Source organism: Rattus norvegicus, chromosome X (genome assembly GCF_036323735.1).
Source record: "Rattus norvegicus strain BN/NHsdMcwi chromosome X, GRCr8, whole genome shotgun sequence".
NCBI classification, from domain to species: Eukaryota; Metazoa; Chordata; class Mammalia; order Rodentia; family Muridae; genus Rattus; species Rattus norvegicus.
Window position 1 is genome coordinate 3451257 of NC_086039.1, and position 21111 is coordinate 3472367.

The 21111-nt window shown below is 38.8% G+C and overlaps 1 protein-coding gene across 2 annotated transcripts; it reads left to right on the plus strand.

The window, feature by feature from the left end:
- Positions 1 to 1736: 1736 nt before the first annotated feature.
- On the plus strand, positions 1737 to 20846 carry Zfp300 (zinc finger protein 300). Of its 2 annotated transcripts, none has more exons than XM_006256622.5 (5): positions 1737 to 2301; positions 2774 to 2832; positions 16472 to 16598; positions 16825 to 16917; positions 17508 to 20846. In XM_006256622.5, the coding sequence occupies exons 2-5, from the start codon at positions 2818 to 2820 to the stop codon at positions 19211 to 19213; spliced, it is 1941 nt and encodes a 646-aa protein (XP_006256684.1). In that variant the 5' UTR covers positions 1737 to 2301; positions 2774 to 2817; the 3' UTR covers positions 19214 to 20846. The 2 variants fall into 2 exon arrangements, with proteins under 2 accessions (XP_006256684.1, XP_006256683.1); XM_006256621.5 differs by having other exon boundaries at positions 1769 to 2301; positions 17505 to 20846.
- Positions 20847 to 21111: the final 265 nt, after the last annotated feature.

The following is a 21111-nucleotide window of genomic DNA, read 5'->3' on the forward strand; positions in this document are numbered from 1 at the left end:
CTGAAAAGATCAAGGCCTTCTGCCTTTGTGGCTCATTTCCCTGTGACTACTACCACTAATACAACCTCTTCTGTTGCTGCTGCTGCCAAGGTTGAAGACAAGAACTAGAGGAATCAGACAAGGATACAGGACTTGGTCATCCAAAAACAAGCAACTTATCCGACTTTATGTAAGAAACATGGAAATAAAGGCTTACTTGTCTTTAAATGTTTCTTTGGATTTTGTGGGGGTAATCAAAAGCAAAACTCTTTGCATGGTATGAATGTAAGCTTCTGCTGCCACTGAGTTGTGCACAGTTTGCATATGAGGTAGCAAATGTGAACACCGGTCATGAAGCAGAATGAATAGTATGTTAGTAACAGTACATCTGAAATGGGGATGAATTAGAATAGTTGGCAGAATGTGAAGAAATGAGAATCATGAGAGCATAGCAAACTGAAATGCAGGTGAAAATATCAGTTTGAGTCTTGTACTCAAGGAAAGCAGGGGTGACTATGAACCTTTTTGTTTTTGTGTTCCAGCAAAAGACTACTTGTAGAGAAAAGATAAGAGTCTCTTCTGGCCCTGGCTGCCACAGCAACATTTCAGCATAAACATTAGGAATTTGCTTTCTCATAGTTCTGGGGGCTGGGAAGGGCAAAGTCAGTTGATTTGGTTGTGGGGTAAAGGTTGTCTTTCTTGCTTACAAACAGCTATGTATTGCTGCATCGTCATCTGACTTAATTTGTGTGTGAACAAAAAATAAGTAAACTGTTGAGTGTCTTTTATTCGGCCACCAATTCCATTGGAGCAGGGTTCACCCTAATAACATTATCTGACTCTGATTACTTTCCAAAGACCTCATCTCCAAATAATATTGCATTGACGGTTAAGGTTTCAACACATTGGTTTTGGGAGGGTATACAAAGCATTCACCATGCTTTTTCCATATTCTGAAATAAGATCCAAATCATCCAGCCTCATGACTCAAGGATGACTGCTTTATTATGTCTCTATAAAAATCCTAACCCTTTTTCCTTGTCTTTAGTATATTTCTCATTAATAAAAATGTCTCTATTGCAACAGCCACGAAAAAAATATCACTTAGTTGACCCTTGCATGTTATGTTGCTTTTCGCATGGTAAAATGTCTGAATGAGCAGTGTCTGAAGTCCAAAGATGGGTCAGTTTCCTGTTGGTTCCTCAGGATTGTAGAAGACCTGGGTTGGGTTCCTTAGGACCCAAAGCCTGGCACAGGCACTCCCCCAAATCTCTCTGCCACTTGTTCCCAGGAATGTGGCATGCGGGGGTGGGGGCGGGGGTGTCAGAGTCAGGACTTTGTGGATTCTCCTCCTCATCTCTAAGCCACAACAACGTTGGGCTTCCTTCCTGCCTTCGTTTTTGTCTCCGATTTTCCCTGCACCTGAGTTTACTGGAGTCACTTTCTTCAGTGTCCCTTTCTCTGAGCTCAGATTCCTACTACTTCTGGACTTGCATACGTCAGCATACTGGTTTTTCCCACAGAGGATCATACCAATCTGAGTCTTCTTCACAGCTAGCCTAAAAGTACCTACCTCTTTAGTGGTATTTCCTTGAAAGAACCACTAACTCCATGATTTTTCCCCATGTCCATAATGGTGCTGCTCTTTAGAGGAACGCAATGTTCTCTGCTCTGATTCCCTTTTACCCCATACCATTCCCAGGAAGGGTAGTAGAGTTCCAGATCTCCCCCATCTCCTCTTGGTATCTCCCTGCCCAGGGGTGGGGGTGGGGATGCGAAGCTGGGGCTGTAGCCCTTTTATCTCTAAAAGTCGCCGGTCTTAGTGTGCCTTTGTGCAAGAGGCCCATTCTTATCACCGAGTGTTCAAATTCCTCACAAAATCTCATCTCCTTTAAACATTAAGAGGCAGATTTTTCTCCGCTGTACGAAATGGAAAGGCTATAAAGATGTCCGCTCCCTAAAAACATGGCTTATTGGCGCATCCATTTTTTTTTCTGACTGCAAATTCAATCCCTGTGGTAATCAAAATATTTAGGTCTGCTAGCGCTGACAGATTCCAGAAGGGCTACTGCGCACGCGCAAGTTTAGTGATTTCCCAGTAACTAAGGAGAGGAAAAGGACTAAAAAGTGGTTATTGCAGGAAGTTATGACTGATTCGGGAAATATTAAAGAGACTTTGCCGGCAGAAGAATTCAGATTTTAAGATCGGAGAAGAGAATGAAGGACTGCAGAGTTCATTCAGAGCGGAAGTGAGAGGGCTGGCACTCTGCAGGCGGAGTGAGACAGGCAAGTTTGGACTCTGCAAAGACGCGAATTTATTCGGTGAGTACGTGGGGAGGGGGCTCAAAGATGAGAATTGAAAATGTGGGCAGGAGGCTGCAAGCAGAGTGATGGAGATTTGTTGAATGAGTGATCTGTGGAGTCTGATCAAGGCGGGCTGTGGAGTGAATGATGGGAATATTTGGGGTTTGTGATAAGCGTGCAGTAGAAATGATAGGGTCAGTAGTGTAAGAGATGTTAGGCTCTGTGGAGTGTATGCTTCGGGGTTTTAAATCGGCGTTGGGGAATCCGTGATAAAATGTGCAGTAGCCTTCATGAGGTCCTTGATAGAGATATGTTGTTGGATAATGGGGATCCGTGAGGGAAAACAAATTCCTTTCCCATTTTTTCTTAGCTATATCGTGGTCATTTTACCTGCTGGCATTTGTGAATTTCTGGCATGGTGATAGGTGAACTTTCAGTCTGGCTATCCTTGCCATCTGAAACTCTTCTTTTTTCTTCTCCCTCTCAACAGTTCTGCCTTTATAAGTTTTTGGCTTCTCTCCACAAGAGTCAGTCATGACTGAGTCCCAGGTAAGTTCTTACTTGCTTCTCCCAGTTACCCTCTGCCCATATTAGGGTAGAAGCAATATTGTCTAGTGGTTAAAACTGTAGAATCTGCAGCTAATTGCTCTTAACAGCATTATAAGCTTAACAAAGCTCTCTGTGCCTTGATTTTCTTAACTGTGAAATGGGAATGGTTAAGATGATAATGATAATAATATCTACCTTGCATAGTGATTGTGAAAGTCATTGAGTTAATATATGTTTAGAACAACTCTTTGATACATATATAATAAACGTTCTATGTGAGTATATGAATTATTGTATTATTATTTATTCTATAAAGCGAATATGTATAAACAAAACTTAAGGATATAAAACAAAACCAACAAGAGTGTGAGTGTGTCAAAGGACTTTATATTTTATGTTAAGATACAGTTAATTTTCTGAGCTTTCTGTAAACCATAACATAAAGGGAATGAAACATTTTCACTTGTATCTCATTATTAAAGAAACAGTAAGCTGCTCCCATGGATGCGCAGATTTTCTAATGTTGATCAGACAGTCCTCTGATGGGTCCTTCAAGTCCTTACTAGAAAACACAGGGCTAATATTGCTCTGTTGTGACTTACATTATTTTCCTGTCAACTAAAGGTGTCTTGCTAAAACAAAACTAAAAAGAATGTGACTGTTCAGGAATGCCAAGCCAAGCCTACACGTTCTGGACTACATGTGAATAAAAGCTTGATGGCCAAGAAGACGATACAAGCCATATGTCCTTCATATTCTTTTCCAGAACCCATAGGATTGTCCTTTTACTTTTAGTCTCAAAATTCATAACATCCCTCAATATTTTACATTCTTCTTCTTCTGCCCTTCTTTTGCAAGTCTACTCTTTAAACTTCTTTTCTTCATACAAAAGCAGGATAGGAATGGCACCAAAAATTCAAACTTATTTAATAAATGTAATCACACATGCTTGCAGGAGACTGGAGCAGGACGATCCAGAATTTGAGGGTAGCCTTGGTTACCTAGTGAGTTCCAGTCCAGCCTATGTAACAAACTGTGTATCAAAAAGAAATCAAGGGTTAATTCAACACCCCCCAGAGAAAAAGAGGGAGGGACAGGAGAGAGAGAGGGCCGAGTGGGAATTGATAGAGAGAGCACACCGAGGGTGTAGCACAGTGGTAGTTTTCTAACATTCAGTGGGCCTTGGATTCAATCCTCAGTGCTCTTGAGGAATTTGCAGTCTAGACTTACATGTAGTTCATTTGACGAGAATGTTCAAAAGACCCTTTGTTCTCCCAGGAAAACAATAATAATAAATAAAATAAAAATAAAAGGCAAAATATTTCATTATATCAACAAACATTGCAAATCATTTGAATCTGATTAACTTGCGCTACTCTGCCTTGTTCTTTCTGTATGTACATATATTTCTAAACATAATAGTTAACATGCATTCCTTTTTTTTTCTACCTTTTTTTTTATTAACTTGAGTATTTCTTATATACATTTCAAGTGTTATTCCCTTTCCCGGTTTCCGGGCAAACATCCCCCTCCCCCCTCCCCTTCCTTATGGGTGTTCCCCTCCCACCCTCCCCCCATTGCCGCCCTCCCCCCAACAGTCTAGTTCACTGGGGGTTCAGTCTTAGCAGGACCCAGGGCTTCCCCTTCCACTGGTGCTCTTACTAGGATATTCATTGCTACCTATGGGGTCAGAGTCCAGGGTCAGTCCATATATAGTCTTTAGGTAGTGCCTTAGTCCCTGGAAGCTCTGGTTGCTTGGCATTGTTGTACTTTTGGGGTCTCGAGCCCCTTCAAGCTCTTCCAGTTCTTTCTCTGATTCCTTCAACAGGGGACCTATTCTCAGTTCAGTGATTTGCTGCTGGCATTCGCCTCTGTATTTGCTGTATTCTGGTTGTGTCTCTCAGGAGCGATCTACATCCGGCTCCTGTCGGTCTGCACTTCTTTGCTTCATCCATCTTGTCTAATTAGGTGGCTGTATATGTATGGGCCACATGTGGGGCAGGCTCTGAATGGGTGTTCCTTCAGTCTCTGTTTTAATCTTTGCCTCTCCCTTCCCTGCCAAGGGTATTCTTTTTCCTCATTTAAGGAAGGAGTGAAGCATTCACATTTTGATCATCCGTCTTGAGTTTCATGTGTTCTATGCATCTAGGGTAATTCAAGCATTTGGGCTAATAGCCACTTATCAATGAGTGCATACCATGTATGTCTTTCTGTGATTGGGTTAGCTCACTCAGGATGATATTTTCCAGTTCCAACCATTTGCCTACGAATTTCATAAACTCGTTGTTTTTGATAGCTGAGTAATATTCCATTGTGTAGATGTACCACATTTTCTGTATCCATTCCTCTGTTGAAGGGCATCTGGGTTCTTTCCATTTTCTGGCTATTATAAATAAGGCTGCGATGAACATAGTGGAGCACGTGTCTCTTTAATATGTTGAGGCATCTTTTGGGTATATGCCCAAGAGAGGTATAGCTGGATCCTCAGGCAGTTCAATGTCCAATTTTCTGAGGAACCTCCAGACTGATTTCCAGAATGGTTTTACCAGTCTGCAATCCCACCAACAATGGAGGAGTGTTCCTCTTTCTCCACATCCTCGCCAGCATCTGCTGTCACCTGAGTTTTTGATCTTAGCCATTCTCACTGGTGTGAGGTGAAATCTCAGGGTTGTTTTGATTTGCATTTCCCTTATGACTAAAGATGTTGAACATTTCTTTAGGTGTTTCTCAGCCATTCGGCATTCCTCAGCTGTGAATTCTTTGTTTAGCTCTGAACCCCATTTTTTAATAGGGTTATTTGTTTCCCTGCGGTCTAACTTCTTGAGTTCTTTGTATATTTTGGATGTAAGGCCTCTATCTGTTGTAGGATTGGTAAAGATCTTTTCCCAATCTGTTGGTTGCCGTTTTGTCCTAACCACAGTGTCCTTTGCCTTACAGAAGCTTTGCAGTTTTATGAGATCCCATTTGTCGATTCTTGATCTTAGAGCATAAGCCATTGGTGTTTTGTTCAGGAAATTTTTTCCAGTGCCCATGCGTTCCAGATGCTTCCCTAGTTTTTCTTCTATTAGTTTGAGTGTGTCTGGTTTGATGTGGAGGTCCTTGATCCACTTGGACTTAAGCTTTGTTCAGGGTGATAAGCATGGATCGATCTGCATTCTTCTACATGTTGCCCTCCAGTTGAACCAGCACCATTTGCTGAAAATGCTATCTTTTTTCCATTGGATGGTTTTGGCTCCTTTGTCAAAAATCAAGTGACCATAGGGGTGTGGGTTCATTTCTGGGTCTTCAATTCTATTCCATTGGTCTATCTGTCTGTCTCTGTACCAATACCATGCAGTTTTTATCACTATTGCTCTGTAATACTGCTTGAGTTCAGGGATAGTGATTCCACCTGAAGTCCCTTTATTGTTGAGGATAGCATTAGCTATCCTGGGTTTTTTGTTATTCCAGATGAATTTGCAAATTGTTCTGTCTAACTCTTTGAAGAATTGGATTGGTATTTTGATGGGGATTGCATTGAATCTGTAGATTGCTTTTGGTAAAATGGCCATTTTTACTATATTAATCCTGCCAATCCATGAGCATGGGAGATCTTTCCATCTTCTGAGGTCTTCTTCAATTTCTTTCCTCAGTGTCTTGAAGTTCTTATTGTACAGATCTTTTACTTGCTTGGTTAAAGTCACACCGAGGTACTTTATATTATTTGGGTCTATCATGAAGGGTGTCGTTTCCCTAATTTCTCTCTTGGCTTGTTTCTCTTTTGTATAGAGGAAGGCAACTGATTTATTTGAGTTAATTTTATACCCAGCCACTTTGCTGAAGTTGTTTATCAGCTTTAGTAGTTCACTGGTGGAACTTTTGGAATCACTTAAATATACTATCATGTCATCTGCAAATAGTGATATTTTGACCTCTTCTTTTCCGATCTGTATCCCCTTGATCTCCTTTTGTTGTCTGATTGCTCTGGCTAGAACTTCAAGAACTATACTGAATAAGTAGGGAGAGAGTGGGCAGCCTTGTCTAGTCCCTGATTTTAGTGGGATTGCTTCAAGTTTCTCTCCATTTAGTTTAATGTTAGCAACTGGTTTGCTGTATATGGCTTTTACTATGTTTAGGTATGGGCCTTGAATTCCTATTCTTTCCAGGACTTTTATCATGAAGGGGTGTTGAATTTTGTCAAATTCTTTCTCAGCATCTAATGAAATGATCATGTGGTTCTGTTCTTTCAGTTTGTTTATATAATGGATCACGTTGATGGTTTTCGGTATATTAAACCATCCCTGCATGCCTGGGATGAAGCCTACTTGATCATGGTGGATGATTGTTTTGATGTGCTCTTGAATTCGGTTTGCCAGAATTTTATTGAGTATTTTTGCGTCGATATTCATAAGGGAAATTGGTCTGAAGTTCTCTTTCTTTGTTGTGTCTTTGTGTGGTTTAGGTATAAGAGTAATTGTGGCTTCGTAGAAGGAATTCGGTAGTGCTCCATCTGTTTCAATTTTGTGGAATAGTTTGGATAATATTGGTATGAGGTCTTCTATGAAGGTTTGATAGAATTCTGCACCAAACCCGTCTGGACCTGGGCTCTTTTTGGTTGGGAGACCTTTAATGACTGCTTCTATTTCCTTAGGAGTTATTGGGTTGTTTAACTGGTTTATCTGTTCCTGATTTAACTTCGATACCTGGTATCTGTCTAGGAAATTGTCCATTTCCTGAAGATTTTCAAGTTTTGTTGAATATAGGTTTTTATAGTAAGATCTGATGATTTTTTGAATTTCCTCTGAATCTGTAGTTATGTCTCCCTTTTCATTTCTGATTTTGTTAATTTGGACGCACTCTCTGTGTCCTCTCGTTAGTCTGGATAAGGGTTTATCTATCTTGTTGATTTTCTCAAAGAACCAACTTTTGGTTCTGTTTATTCTTTCTATGGTCCTTTTTGTTTCTACTTGGTTGATTTCAGCTCTGAGTTTGATTATTTCCTGCCTTCTACTCCTCCTGGGTGTATTTGCTTCTTTTTGTTCTAGAGCTTTTAGGTGTGCTGTCAAGCTGCTGACATATGCTCTTTCCTGTTTCTTTCTGCAGGCACTCAGCGCTATGAGTTTTCCTCTTAGCACAGCTTTCATTGTGTCCCATAAGTTTGGGTATGTTGTATCTTCATTTTCATTAAATTCTAAAAAGTTTTTAATTTCTTTCTTTATTTCTTCCTTGACCAGGTTATCATTGAGTAGAGCATTGTTCAATTTCCACGTATATGTGGGCATTCTTCCCTTGTTATTGAAGACCAGTTTTAGGCCGTGGTGGTCCGATAGCACGCATGGGATTATTCCTATCTTTCTGTACCTGTTGAGGCCCGTTTTTTGACCAATTATATGGTCAATTTTGGAGAAAGTACCATGAGGAGCTGAGAAGAAGGTATATCCTTTTGCTTTAGGATAGAATGTTCTATAAATATCCGTTAAGTCCACTTGGCTCATGACTTCTCTTAGTCTGTCGACATCACTGTTTAATTTCTGTTTCCATGATCTGTCCATTGATGAGAGTGGGGTGCTGAAATCTCCCACTATTATTGTGTGAGGTGCAATGTGTGTTTTGAGCTTTAGTAAGGTTTCTTTTACGTATGTAGGTGCCCTTGTATTTGGGGCATAGATATTTAGGATTGAGAGTTCATCTTGGTGGATTTTTCCTTTGATGAATATGAAGTGTCCTTCCTTATCTTTTTTGATGACTTTTAGTTGGAAATTGATTTTATTTGATATTAGAATGGCTACTCCAGCTTGCTTCTTCTGACCATTTGCTTGGAAAGTTGTTTTCCAGCCTTTCACTCTGAGGTAGTGTCTGTCTTTGTCTCTGAGGTGTGTTTCCTGTAGGCAGCAGAATGCAGGGTCCTCGTTGCGTATCCAGTTTGTTAATCTATGTCTTTTTATTGGGGAGTTGAGGCCATTGATATTGAGAGATATTAAGGAATAGTGATTATTGCTTCCCGTTATATTCATATTTGGATGTGAGGTTCTGTTTGTGTGCTTTCATTCTCTTTGTTTTGTTGCCAAGACGATTAGTTTCTTGCTTCTTCTAGGGTATAGCTTGCCTCCTTATGTTGGGCTTTACCATTTATTATCCTTTGTAGTGCTGGATTTGTAGAAAGATATTGTGTAAATTTGGTTTTGTCATGGAATATCTTGGTTTCTCCATCTATGTTAATTGAGAGTTTTGCTGGATACAGTAACCTGGGCTGGCATTTGTGTTCTCTTAGGGTCTGTATGACATCAGTCCAGGATCTTCTGGCCTTCATAGTTTCTGGCGAGAAGCCTGGTGTGATTCTGATAGATCTCCCTTTATATGTTACTTGACCTTTTTCCCTTACTGCTTTTAATATTCTTTCTTTATTTTGTGCGTTTGGTGTTTTGACAATTATGTGACGGGAGGTGTTTCTTTTCTGGTCCAATCTATTTGGAGTTCTGTAGGCTTCTTGTATGTCTATGGGTATCTCTTTTTTTAGGTTAGGGAAGTATTCTTCTATGATTTTGTTGAAGATATTTACTGGTCCTTTGAGCTGGGAGTCTTCACTCTCTTCTATACCTATTATCCTTAGGTTTGATCTTCTCATTGAGTCCTGGATTTCCTATATGTTTTGGACCAGTAGCTTTTTCCGCTTTACATTATCTTTGACAGTTGAGTCAATGATTTCTATGGAATCTTCTGCTCCTGAGATTCTCTCTTCCATCTCTTGTATTCTGTTGGTGAAGCTTGTATCTACAGCTCCTTGTCTCTTCTTTTGGTTTTCTATATCCAGGGTTGTTTCCATGTGTTCTTTCTTGATTGCTTCTATTTCCATTTTTAATTCCTTCAACTGTTTGATTGTGTTTTCCTGGAATTCTTTCAGGGATTTTTGTGTCTCCTCTCTATGGGCTTCTACTTGTTTATTTATGTTTTCCTGGAATTCTTTCAGGGATTTTTGTGTCTCCTCTCTATGGGCTTCTACTTGTTTATTTATGTTTTCCTCGAATTCTTTCAGGGATTTTTGCGATTCTTTCAGGCATTTTTGCGATTCCTCTCTGTAGGCTTCTACTTGTTCTCTAAGGGAGTTCTTCACGTCTTTCTTGAAGTCCTCCAGCATCATGATCAAATATGATTTTGAAACTAGATCTTGCTTTTCTGGTGTGTTTGGATATTCCATGTTTGTTTTGATGGGAGAATTGGGCTCCGATGGTGCCATGTAGTCTTGGTTTCTGTTGCTTGGGTTCCTGCGCTTGCCTCTCGCCATCAGATTATCTCTAGTGTTACTTTGTTCTGCTATTTCTGACAGTGGCTAGACTGTCCTATAAGCCTGTGTGTCAGGAGTGCTGTAGACCTGTTTTCCTCTCTTTCAGTCAGTTATGGGGACAGAGTGTTCTGCTTTCGGGCGTGTAGTTTTTCCTCTCTACAGGTCTTCAGCTGTTCCTGTGGGCCTGTGTCTTGAGTTCACCAGGCAGCTTTCTTGCAGCAGAAAAGTTGGTCTTACCTGTGGTCCCGAGGCTCAAGTTCGCTCGTGGGGTGCTGCCCACGGGCTCTCTGCAGCGGCAGCAACCAGGAAGACCTGTGCCGCCCCTTCCAGGAGCTTCAGTGCACCAGGGTTCCAGATGGTCTTTGGCTTTTTCCTCTGGCGTCCGAGATGTGTGTGCAGAGAGCAGTCTCTTCTGGTTTCCCAGGCTTGTCTGCCTCTCTGAAGGTTCAGCTCTCCCTCCCACGGGATTTGGGTGCAGAGAACTGTTTATCAGGTGTTTCCCTCAGGTTCCGGCAGTGTCTCAGGCCGGGGTCCTGCCGCTCCTGGGCCCTCCCCCACGGGAACCCAGAGGCCTTATACAGTTTCCTCTTGGGCCAGGGATGTGGGCAGGGGTGAGCAGTGTTGGTGGTCTCTTCCGCTCTGCAGCCTCAGGAGTGCCCACCTGACCAGGCGGTTGGGTCTCTCTCTCACAGGGTCTGGGGGCAGAGAGCTGCTGCGGGCCGGGATCCGCGGGTGTGGGACTTCTGGTAAACACAGAACGTGCCCAGTCCTAGAGGAATTCTGCTTCCGTGTGTCCCAAGCTCACCAGGCAGCTTTCTTGCAGCAGAAAAGTTGGTCTTACCTGTGGTCCCGGGGCTCAAGTTCGCTCGTGGGGTGCTGCCCACGGGCTCTCTGCAGCGGCAGCAACCAGGAAGACCTGTGCCGCCGTTTTCAACATGCATTCCTTTTATTAAAATGTATCATTAAATAAAACTTTTGCAACTCTGTTTTCTCTTTACAATATAATATTGGTCACAGCAATACAAAATGAGAATCCATAATCTGAATATGTAAATTGTTCAAAGCTACTTTGTAAATTGTTCATGCAACTTTGTGTTTGTAGACATGATACCTCAAGTTGAAAAATTCACAAATGACCTTATATGATGATGGATCATAAATACAGGCATTCTGAAAGTATTTTGTAAAATGTCCTTAACAGTATGTAGATAGATAGATAGATAGATAGATAGATAGATAGATAGATATGATGATGGATCATAGCCAAAATGCAGGCATTCTGAAAGTATTTTCTAAAATTTCCTTAAACAGTGTGTATATATAAATATACACTGTTATAAAATTTATATATATAAATTTATATATATATTTATATATATGTGGGGAGAGAGAGAGGTACATAGATAGATAGAAATAGATAGATAAATTTCATGTGTACATTTGGATCTATCCCTCACAATATCTTAATATGTGAATATTCAAAAAATCCTAAATCTAAAATACTTCTTTGTCTCATGCATTTTCGATAAAAACTGCACAATCTGTAGTAGTAATGATGGTGGTGCTAATGGTACAAGTGGTAGCAAACAACCTCACACTATGCGCAGCACTCTACTGAAGAAATACTTTATATGCATAGGCAACTTTAATCCCCATAATAACATTATGAAATAGACACCGTGATCATTCACATATTAGAGGTGAGGGACTGAGGTACAGAGTAAATAAGATTTACACACCTGATCACTAGCACAACTGGGATAGTCCCTACAAAATGAATACTTGTTTACAGATGTTTCAATATCAGGACACAGAACTGTTTTGTACTTTGTGGGTTTTTTTTAAATCAATACAGAGGATGAAATCCAGGACCTCTTATATGCTAGACAAGCATTCTACTACAGAGTGAAACACCTTGCTCAGAGATATATTATTTTGTTTTCTTTAATTTGATTATTTTAGTTTTGCTATAGGATTTCACACATATATTACCCAGGCTGATCCTGAAGGTGGGATTCTCCTGCCTCAGCTGACATAGGAATATTATAGTTTTATTTTTCTCTTGTATTCATACATCATGATTTATTGATGAACTTCATGTTGAAGGAACTCTGTGTAATTTCTGGTAATGACATGGTGATGACCTGTCATCTTTATTTTCATGGATAGGCATTTCTTTTTTTTTTAATTTTATTAGATATATTTCTTTACTTACATTTCAAACATTATTCCCCTTCCCGGTTTCCTGTCCATAAGCACCCATTCTCTCCCTTCCCCCTCCCCCATACGGGTATTCCCCCTATATATCGCCCTTATTACCCCCCCCCCATATTCCCCTGCACTGGGGGTCCAACCTTGGCAGGACCAAGGGCTTTCCATTCCACTGGTGCCCAACAAGGCTATTCTCTGCTACATATGCAGTTGGAGCTCTGAGTCAGTCCATGTACAATATTTGGGTAGTGTATTAGTCCCTGGAAGCTTTGGTTGGTTGGCATTGTTGTTCTTATGGGGTTGCAAGCTCCTTCAATTCTTTCAGTCCTTCCTCTAATTTCCCTCAAGGGGGTCCTGTTCTCAGTTCAGTGGTTTGCTGCTAGCATTGACCTCTGTATTGGACATGCTCTAGATGTTTCTCTCAGGAGAGATCTATATCCAGACCCTTTCAGCATGCATTTTCTGGCTTCATCAATCTTAATCTAGTTTTGGTGGCTGCATATATATGAGCCACATGTGGGCCAGGCTCTGAATGGCCATTCCTTGAGTTGCTGCTCTAAACTTTGCTTCCATATCCCCTCCTATGGATATTTTTTCCCTTTTAAGAAGGAGTGGGAGCATCTGCATTTTGATCATCCTTCTTCTTAAGCTCCCTGTGGTCTGTGGATTGCATCTTGGGTAATTCAACCTTTTTGGCTAATAACCATTTATCGCTGAGTGCATATCAAGTGTGTTTTTCTGTGATAGAGTAACCTCACTCAGGGTGATACTTTCTAATTCATTCCATTTGCCTATGAATTTCATGAAGTCATTGTTTTTGATAGCTGAGTAGTACACCATTGTGTAGATGTACCACATTTTCTGAATCCATTCCTCTGTTGAAGGGCATCTGGGTTCTTTCCAGCTTCTGGCTATCATAAATAGTGCTGCTATGAACATAGTGGAGAATGTCTTTGTTGTATGTTGGCTCATCTTTTGGGTATATGCCCAGGAGAGGTATAGCTGGGTCCTCAGGTAGTAGAATATCCAATTTTCCGAGGAACCTTCAGACTGATTTCCAGAATGGTTGTACCAGTTTGCAATCCCACCAACAATGGAGGAGTGTTCCTCTTTCTCCACATCCTCGCCAGCATTTGCTGTCACCTGAGATTTTTATCTTAGCCATTCTGACTGGTGTGAGGTGGAATCTCAGGGTTGTTTTGATTTGCATTTCCCTGATGACTAAGGATGTCGAACATTTCTTTAGGTGCTTTTTGTCCATTTGGTAATCCTCAGCTGAGAATGTTTTGTTTAGCTCTGTACCCCATTTTTAATAGGGTTATTTGGCTCTCTTCGGTCTACCTTCTTGAGTTCTGTGTATATTTTGGATATTAGCCCTCTAGCAGATGTAGGATTGGTAAAGATCTTTTCCCAATCTGTTGGTTGCTATTTTGTCCTAATGACAGTATCTTTTGCTTTACAAAAGCTTTCCAGTTTCATGAGGTCCCATTTGTTGATTCTTGATCTTAGAGCATAAGCCATTGGTGTTTTGTTCAGGAACTTTTCCACAGTGCCCATGTGTTCGAGACTCTTCCCCACTTTTTCTTCTATTAGTTTGAGTATATCTGGTTTGATGTGCTGGTCCTTGATCCACTTGGACTTAAGCTTTGTACAGGGTGATAAGAGTGGATCCATCTGCATTCTTCTACATGTTGACCTCCAGTTGAACCAGCACGATTTGTTGAAAATGCTATCTTTCTTCCATTGGATGGTTTTAGCTCCTTTGTCAAAAATCAAGTGACCATAGGTGTGTGGGTTCATTTCTGGGTATTCAATTCCCTTCCACTGATCTATCTGCCTGTCTCTGTACCAATACCATACAGTTTTTATAACTATTGTTCTGTAATATTGCTTAAAGTCAGGGATGGTGAATCCCCCAGAAGTTCTTTTATTGTGAAGTGTAGTTGTCGCTATCCTGGGTATTTTGTTATTCCAAATGAATTTGCAAATTGCTCTTTCTATCTCTATAAAGAATTGAGTAGGAATTTTGATGTGGATTGCATTGAATCTGTAGATTGCTTTTGGCAAAATGGCCATCTTTACTATATTAATCCTGCCAATCCATGAGCATGGGAGATCTTTCCATCTTCTGCGATCTTCCTCAATTTCTTTCTTCAGAGACTTGAAGTTCTTATCATACAGACCTTTCACTTGCTTGGTTAAAGTCACACCAAGATATTTTATATTATTTGGGACTATTGTGAAGAGTGTCATTTCCTTAATTTATTTCTCAGCCTGTTTAGTCTTTGAGTAGAGGAAGGCTACTAATTTGTTTGAGTTAATTTTATACCCCGACACTTTGCTGAACTTGTTTATCAGGTTAAGTAGATCTCTGATGGAACTTTTGGGATCACTTAAGTACACTATCATATCATCTGCAAATAGTGATATTTTGATTTCTTCCCTTCTAATTTGTATCCTTTTGACCTCCTTTCACTCTCTGATTTCTCTGGCTTCTAAAATGTCTCTTTGAAGAGGTGGGTTTGTTGTGAATGTGCATAAATATTACCAAACTGCCTTTTGAAATGTTTTTTCAAGTTGATAGCTTTCCTGATAATTAGTGAAAAGATCTTTGTGAATCTTCTTGTCATAGTTCAAAGATTTGCAATATGATAATTGGACATATCTTATGTTTTGGTTTGTGTTTATCAACATGGTTCAACAACTTTGTTTTTCTCTTTCTTATTTCTTTTGTGAATTGTTTTTTCCAAATACCCCTTTTTAAAGTGAGTTTCAAATCTTTTTCTTCCTATTTTTAACATTTTGTAGAATATAAATTTTGTAGATTTATTAAAATATAGCAAATAAAAAAGCCTATAAAGTATACAGTTTTATGAACTTCTACAGTTTAAAAACCCTTGCATAAACAGTACTTGGATCAAAAAAGCGGAGGAAATAGCATGGCTGCCAGAAGCTTCCATGCCATTTCCAATTATTTACTCTTGATTTATCTTAACAGCTTTCTCATTTCTATCATCACAAATTATTTTTCTCTTTTTGAATTTTGCATAAATGGAAATATACAAATTATATTTTTGGACCTGACTTCTTTTACAAGTCATGAAATTTTGTGAAGCTGGGACTAGAACCCAGATCCTTACAAATTTTAGGTAAGCACTCGTCTACTGAGCTATATCTCTCACTCATCATGTTTTAAATATACTTACAACCTTGTTACTCTGATATTGTGTAACATTCTGTTGCATAAGAATCTCACAATTACTCTTCAAATCAACTGCTAATAAATGTTTACATTTTTGCTATTATAAATAGTATTTCTGTGAATATTCTTGTTCATGTGTTGATGAACCTGTGTGCATATTTTCTTTAGATACATACCAAAGAGTAAGGCTGAAACTTTATAGAAGTATTTTCAGTTTTAACAATTCTACCAAGCCATTTTCCAAAGTGTTTGTACCATTTTACTCTAGGCAGGGTATGAAAATTTGTGTTGTTCCACATCACTTACAACATTTAGGTTGTTAGACTTAATTTTAACTGTTCTGTTAGAAAACACTAGTATCTCAGTGAGGCTTATGTTTGTGTTTCTCTGATGAGTAGTGTTGTGAAGCATCTTTTTGTATGTGTATCCACTATTTGCATATCATCTTTTGTGGAACATCTATTGAACATTTTTCCTTTTACTATTGGACTATCAATATTTATACCATTAGTTCTTAATTGTTTCTATAGTATGAAGGTCCTTTCCTTTGATTAGATCTTGCAAATCTTGAAGAAGACTGTTGCAGTGCTGAGAATGGAGTTCAGAACCTATACATGCTGGACAAGTATTCTAGAACTGAGCTATAACTCTAGAGTCCCTAAGGATTTTTTTAAATGGTAAAACAACATCTTCTATATGAAGTATATTTCCTTTATAATAAAGAGCATTATCACTTCAGTTAGCTTGGTCTGATCTCTCTCTCTCTTTCTCTCTCTCTCCCCACTCTCTGTGTATGTCTTGCCCTCCCCCTTCTCTTACAAACACATACACACACATCATACATACTCCATAAATATGTTCAAATATAATTTGTCAATTTTTAAAGTATTAAATTAAAGATTTACTAATATTTGGAAATCATGTTACTTTTTCAAAACTAATTGAATAAAAGTATACAATTACAGGGATCAGTGTCATTTGAGGATGTATCTGTGGACTTCACTCAGGAAGAATGGAATCAACTGGACCCTGTTCAGAGGAGCCTATACAGAGACGTGATGCTAGAGAATTATAGCCATCTTGTCTCTTTGGGTGAGGATGGTCTGTTGAGTAATTTATAGTTTCCTTAATAATGTGACTTTCTGTTTCTAAAGTTTCAATACCTTGGGTTCTGGGGACCAAAGTTCTTATTTCCTCTTAGATACAGAAGATGTTAGTTGCCTATGTGAAACATATCCTTTTTAAAACATACCTTATTAATTTTGGAAGGCTGAATGTCACACACAGTACCCAAATTTTGTATTATTTCCCATTACAGGGTATCCTATAACCAAACCAGAAGTGATCAGCTCTTTAGAGCAAGGAATCCTTGGGATCATAAAGAAAGAAATCCCAAGTTCAAATTGCACAGGTAAGAAGAGAGAATTGGAGGATGGGCATAAAAGTCCCTAGATGCTCTGGTGAAGGTTTTCCATCTTTAAGATCTAAAAAATATCTTCCTAAATATACACTGTTACTCCTCATTCCAAATTGTTACTTTAGTAGACTTTTCTAATAGTAACCTTTGAGTGAGATGTTAAGAAAGAAACTGTACTCTACTCTGGCTTATTCCTTCTGCTTCTTTTTCCATTCATTCAATCATCTCCAATCTTTCTGAAAGGATCTTAGGATTCTGGGTATCTCTACCCCCAATCCCAAATTAGTGTCTTTCCAGGATCCCTTTTCTTATTCATGATCCTCTGAAACTATTTTTAGTTTCTCCATGTTTAACCTAATATTCGGTCATATTTCTTATATTTATTGTTATTTTCTTGTTTCAATGTCCATTGGGTCACCTTGTAGTTTGCTCCATCAGACTCTTAGTATAAGAGAGACACATGCTTGGAATGTCTTTCTGGAAAATACGTAGCATTAGGACAAAATAAAAATGAACATCATCAGAAGCCTGCTTCTGACTGGCTGTATTTACAGAGTTTGGGTTATTACTTTTCTTTTCAGAAGATGGGCAAGCTGAATACAACCTGGCATGGAATCAGAAAAAACAAAATATGCCCCTGGAACAGACTATATCCGTTATTGAGAAAAATGTGACTGAAGAAAGAAGTTATGAATGTGATGGATTTGTAAGCCCACTTTCCCAGAACACATGGGCAATTTCTTCAGGACCGACACCCTATATGAATAACTTATTTGGGGAAAGTATTGAAGATAATTTAGGTTTACTCAATCCTAGTAGTCTGAACTTTGCATCTCAGGAATGTTATGAATGTAATAAATGTAGGAAATTATTAATTCCTGGCAGACATGAGATAAGTGACGGAATGAAGTCCCATGAGTATAATATGTATGGAAAAGAGCATATTTATAACTTTGTTCATCATGACAACTTAACTCAACTTGGAGACAAAGCCTATGACTGTCCTGAGTGTAGAATAACCCTCGGCCCAAGTTCACTCCTTTTCGTTCATCAGATCACTCACATAGGAGAAAAGCCTTATGAATGGGCAAGATGCAGAGAAGCAATCAACAACACAGCACACCTCAGTCTACATCAAACAATGCACGTGGGAGACAAGCTTTTTGAATGTAATGAATGTGGCAAATCCTTCAGAGAAGAGTCAACACTGCATATACATCAAAGAACACATACAGGTGAAAAACCATATATATGCACGGAGTGTGGCAGTGCTTTCCAAGAAAAGACAAATCTTATCATACATAGGAGAACTCACAAAGGCAAGAAGCCCTATAAATGTACAGATTGTGAGAAAACCTTCAACCAAAAGGCACATCTGAATGTACATCAGAGAACACACACGGGAGAAAAACCTTTTGAATGTACCAATTGTGGCAAGTACTTCAGAGAGAAATCAACTTTGAATATACATCAAAGAACTCATACAGGAGAGAAACCATATGTGTGCAATGAGTGTGGCAAAGCCTTCAGAGAAAAGACAAAACTCATTATACATCAGAGAACTCACACAGGAGAGAAACCCTATGAATGTTTGGAATGTGGGAGAGCCTTTAACCAAAAGGCACACCTCAGTGTACATCAGAGAAGACACACAGGAGAGAAACCTTTCGAATGCAATGAATGTGGCAAAGCCTTCAGAGAAAAGTCAACACTTCGCAGACATCAAAGAATTCATACAGGAGAAAAACCTTATGTGTGTTCAGAATGTGGAAAAGCCTTTACCCTTAAGCTAAGCCTCAGTGCTCACCAGAGAATTCATACAGGGGAAAAAACAGATGGATGTACTATATGTGGAAAAGTCTTCTCCAGGAAGTCATACCTCCTGTTACATCAGAGAGCTCATACAAGAGAAAAATTTGAGAAATCATATGAATGCAATGAATGTGATAAAGCATTCTTCCAGAAATCATATCTCATTATTCACCAGAGAGTTCACACAGGGGAGAAACCCTACGAGTGCAATATATGTGAGAAATCTTTCTCCCAAAAGTCATATCTCATTATTCATCAAAGAACCCATACAGGAGAGAAACCATATCAATGTGATAAGTGTAGCAGAGCCTTCAGAGAGAAGTCCAAACTCACTGTGCATCAGAGAACGCACATAGGAGAGAAACCCTATGACTGCTCTGAATTGGAAAGAAACTTTCCAGAGATCAAAGTTCCTCATGGATTAGAGAATTTAGAGATGAGAGAAAACAAAGAACTGAAAATAGAAAATCGGTCATAGTAAAGTTAAAGAAAAGGGAACTGTAAAAATTGATAGGGAAATTGTGCTGTAGCTAAGGTGCTTTTCTGAACATATGACACTTAGGCTTAAAGACCAGAACCAGCCATGTTGGGAGAGGAGCATTCTGAGTCAAAGAAATAGGAAGCTCCACTTTCTTAAGGAAAAGAACTTGGCCTCTGTACTTTTGCATCATGAATCTATTGAATTATCATTTCTAATCAAAGAGGTTGTTCAGTTCTGAAATCTTTTCAAGTCTTGAATGTATGAAATCTGTTAATTGAAAAACAAACCTCATCATAAATGTGGGCATAAGTATAAAAAGAATTCAATTAATTAATTTAAATAAGTATAGTTCCTCAGAAGTGAAGTAAAGGGAATCTGTGTTTCCAAATTTAATATCAAAAACTTATAGAAAACATAAAAAGAACTTATTAGAAAAAGTAGTTTACCAGACAATTTTAAGTTAAAGATTTAAATATAACCATTAAAGGAACAACAAAGAATATATTATAAAATTCCAAATTATTTTAATAATCAGAATAATGCAAGAAGATACTACTAGTGTATCAAATTCAATGTTAAGCAGTAACAACAGTTGATAATGCCAATGTTTTCTTCCTAACCTGATCTGGGAGGACTATAAGCTTCCAAGAAGGACTATAAGCTGCCTAATAGGCTTTAGAAGACATGTTTTTGAGACAAACTCACCAGAGTTATTTTCTGCTGCTTTTAATGAATGCCTACCACATTCAGAATTTTGTCAATAGCCAGCATAATAGCATCCTTTATGGACTGCCAGAGAGATGTGAAATTTGGTTATCTATACTGGCTGGGGTGAAATAATGGGAAATTCCAGTTAACATTTAAGAAGAGGTCTTGAACTCTCCTGGTCATACAGTAGCAACTAGCTGTTTTAATGATCATTTGTGTTTATTTTTGATGAATGCTGAAAGTAAGGCTTTGGGTAACTGGGCCCTGACCATAGACTACAAACAACATGAGGAACTACTTCATCAGAATAGCTGTTTCCAATGGGACTGCCCAGTGAAATGAGAGAAAATAGCAAGTTCTTAAGAGATGTGTCTTGACATAGCCTGAAACCCAGGCATTCTGTAAAAAGAAATTATTATTTTGTGTGTCCTTTGAATTCTTTACCTAAATTCCAAGTCTGTCATTTTCAACTTTAGATTTAAATCATGAAAGAGATAACAGGAAGCTGGAGCTTAGAAGGGTAGTATGTTAGAGTATATGGAAGAATGTGATTATTTTAAACTCTCAGTTCACACTATGTAAGCTCTATTTAATTTAATTCTCCCCTGAAGAGACCGCAAATGTCTTAAATAAAGACCCTGTGATGACCTAATATGAAAATTATGCTTTTAAAGATAAGACATCTTTCATATACCCAACCACTCTATCTCCAAATATGTAACTGAATTTTTTGAGGCAGGATCTTACTATGTAGGCCAGGCTGGCCTTAAGCTTGTGATCTTCTGCCTTTGTCACCTGAGTGGCAAAGTATGTGCTGCCACATACTTATCTTTAAGAAAATTTTTATGCCAAGCACTGTATGCATTTTCCAAATATCAGTTCATTAAATTATCCAAATAAACCCCATGAGTTACTGCTCTCATTATCTTCCTCGTTTTTCAGTTTTAGAAACAGAGAAAAATTCAGTGTCTATTTAAAGGAAGCATAACTAGTAGGTGGTAGATAGCATATATACATCAAAGGGAAACTGTGCTCTTGATTTCTATACTATCCTCCCCAACATCCAAGTGATCTTGTATCACCAGATTAGATCTATGAACTTGTGGAGCAAAGATTGACTGGGAGTACTTTGAGGCATTAGAAACATGAAGAAAGCCAAAGAATCTGGCAGGTAATACATCTTGCAT

What these genes read in the sequence shown, in the direction of transcription:
- Zfp300 (XM_006256621.5), top strand. An exon ending in TAGCCATCTTGTCTCTTTGG is followed by an intron (nt 16,599 to 16,824) that starts GTGAGGATGGTC and finishes TTCCCATTACAG; the next exon opens with GGTATCCTATAACCAAACCA. An exon ending in CCCAAGTTCAAATTGCACAG is followed by an intron (nt 16,918 to 17,504) that starts GTAAGAAGAGAG and finishes TTTTCTTTTCAG; the next exon opens with AAGATGGGCAAGCTGAATAC.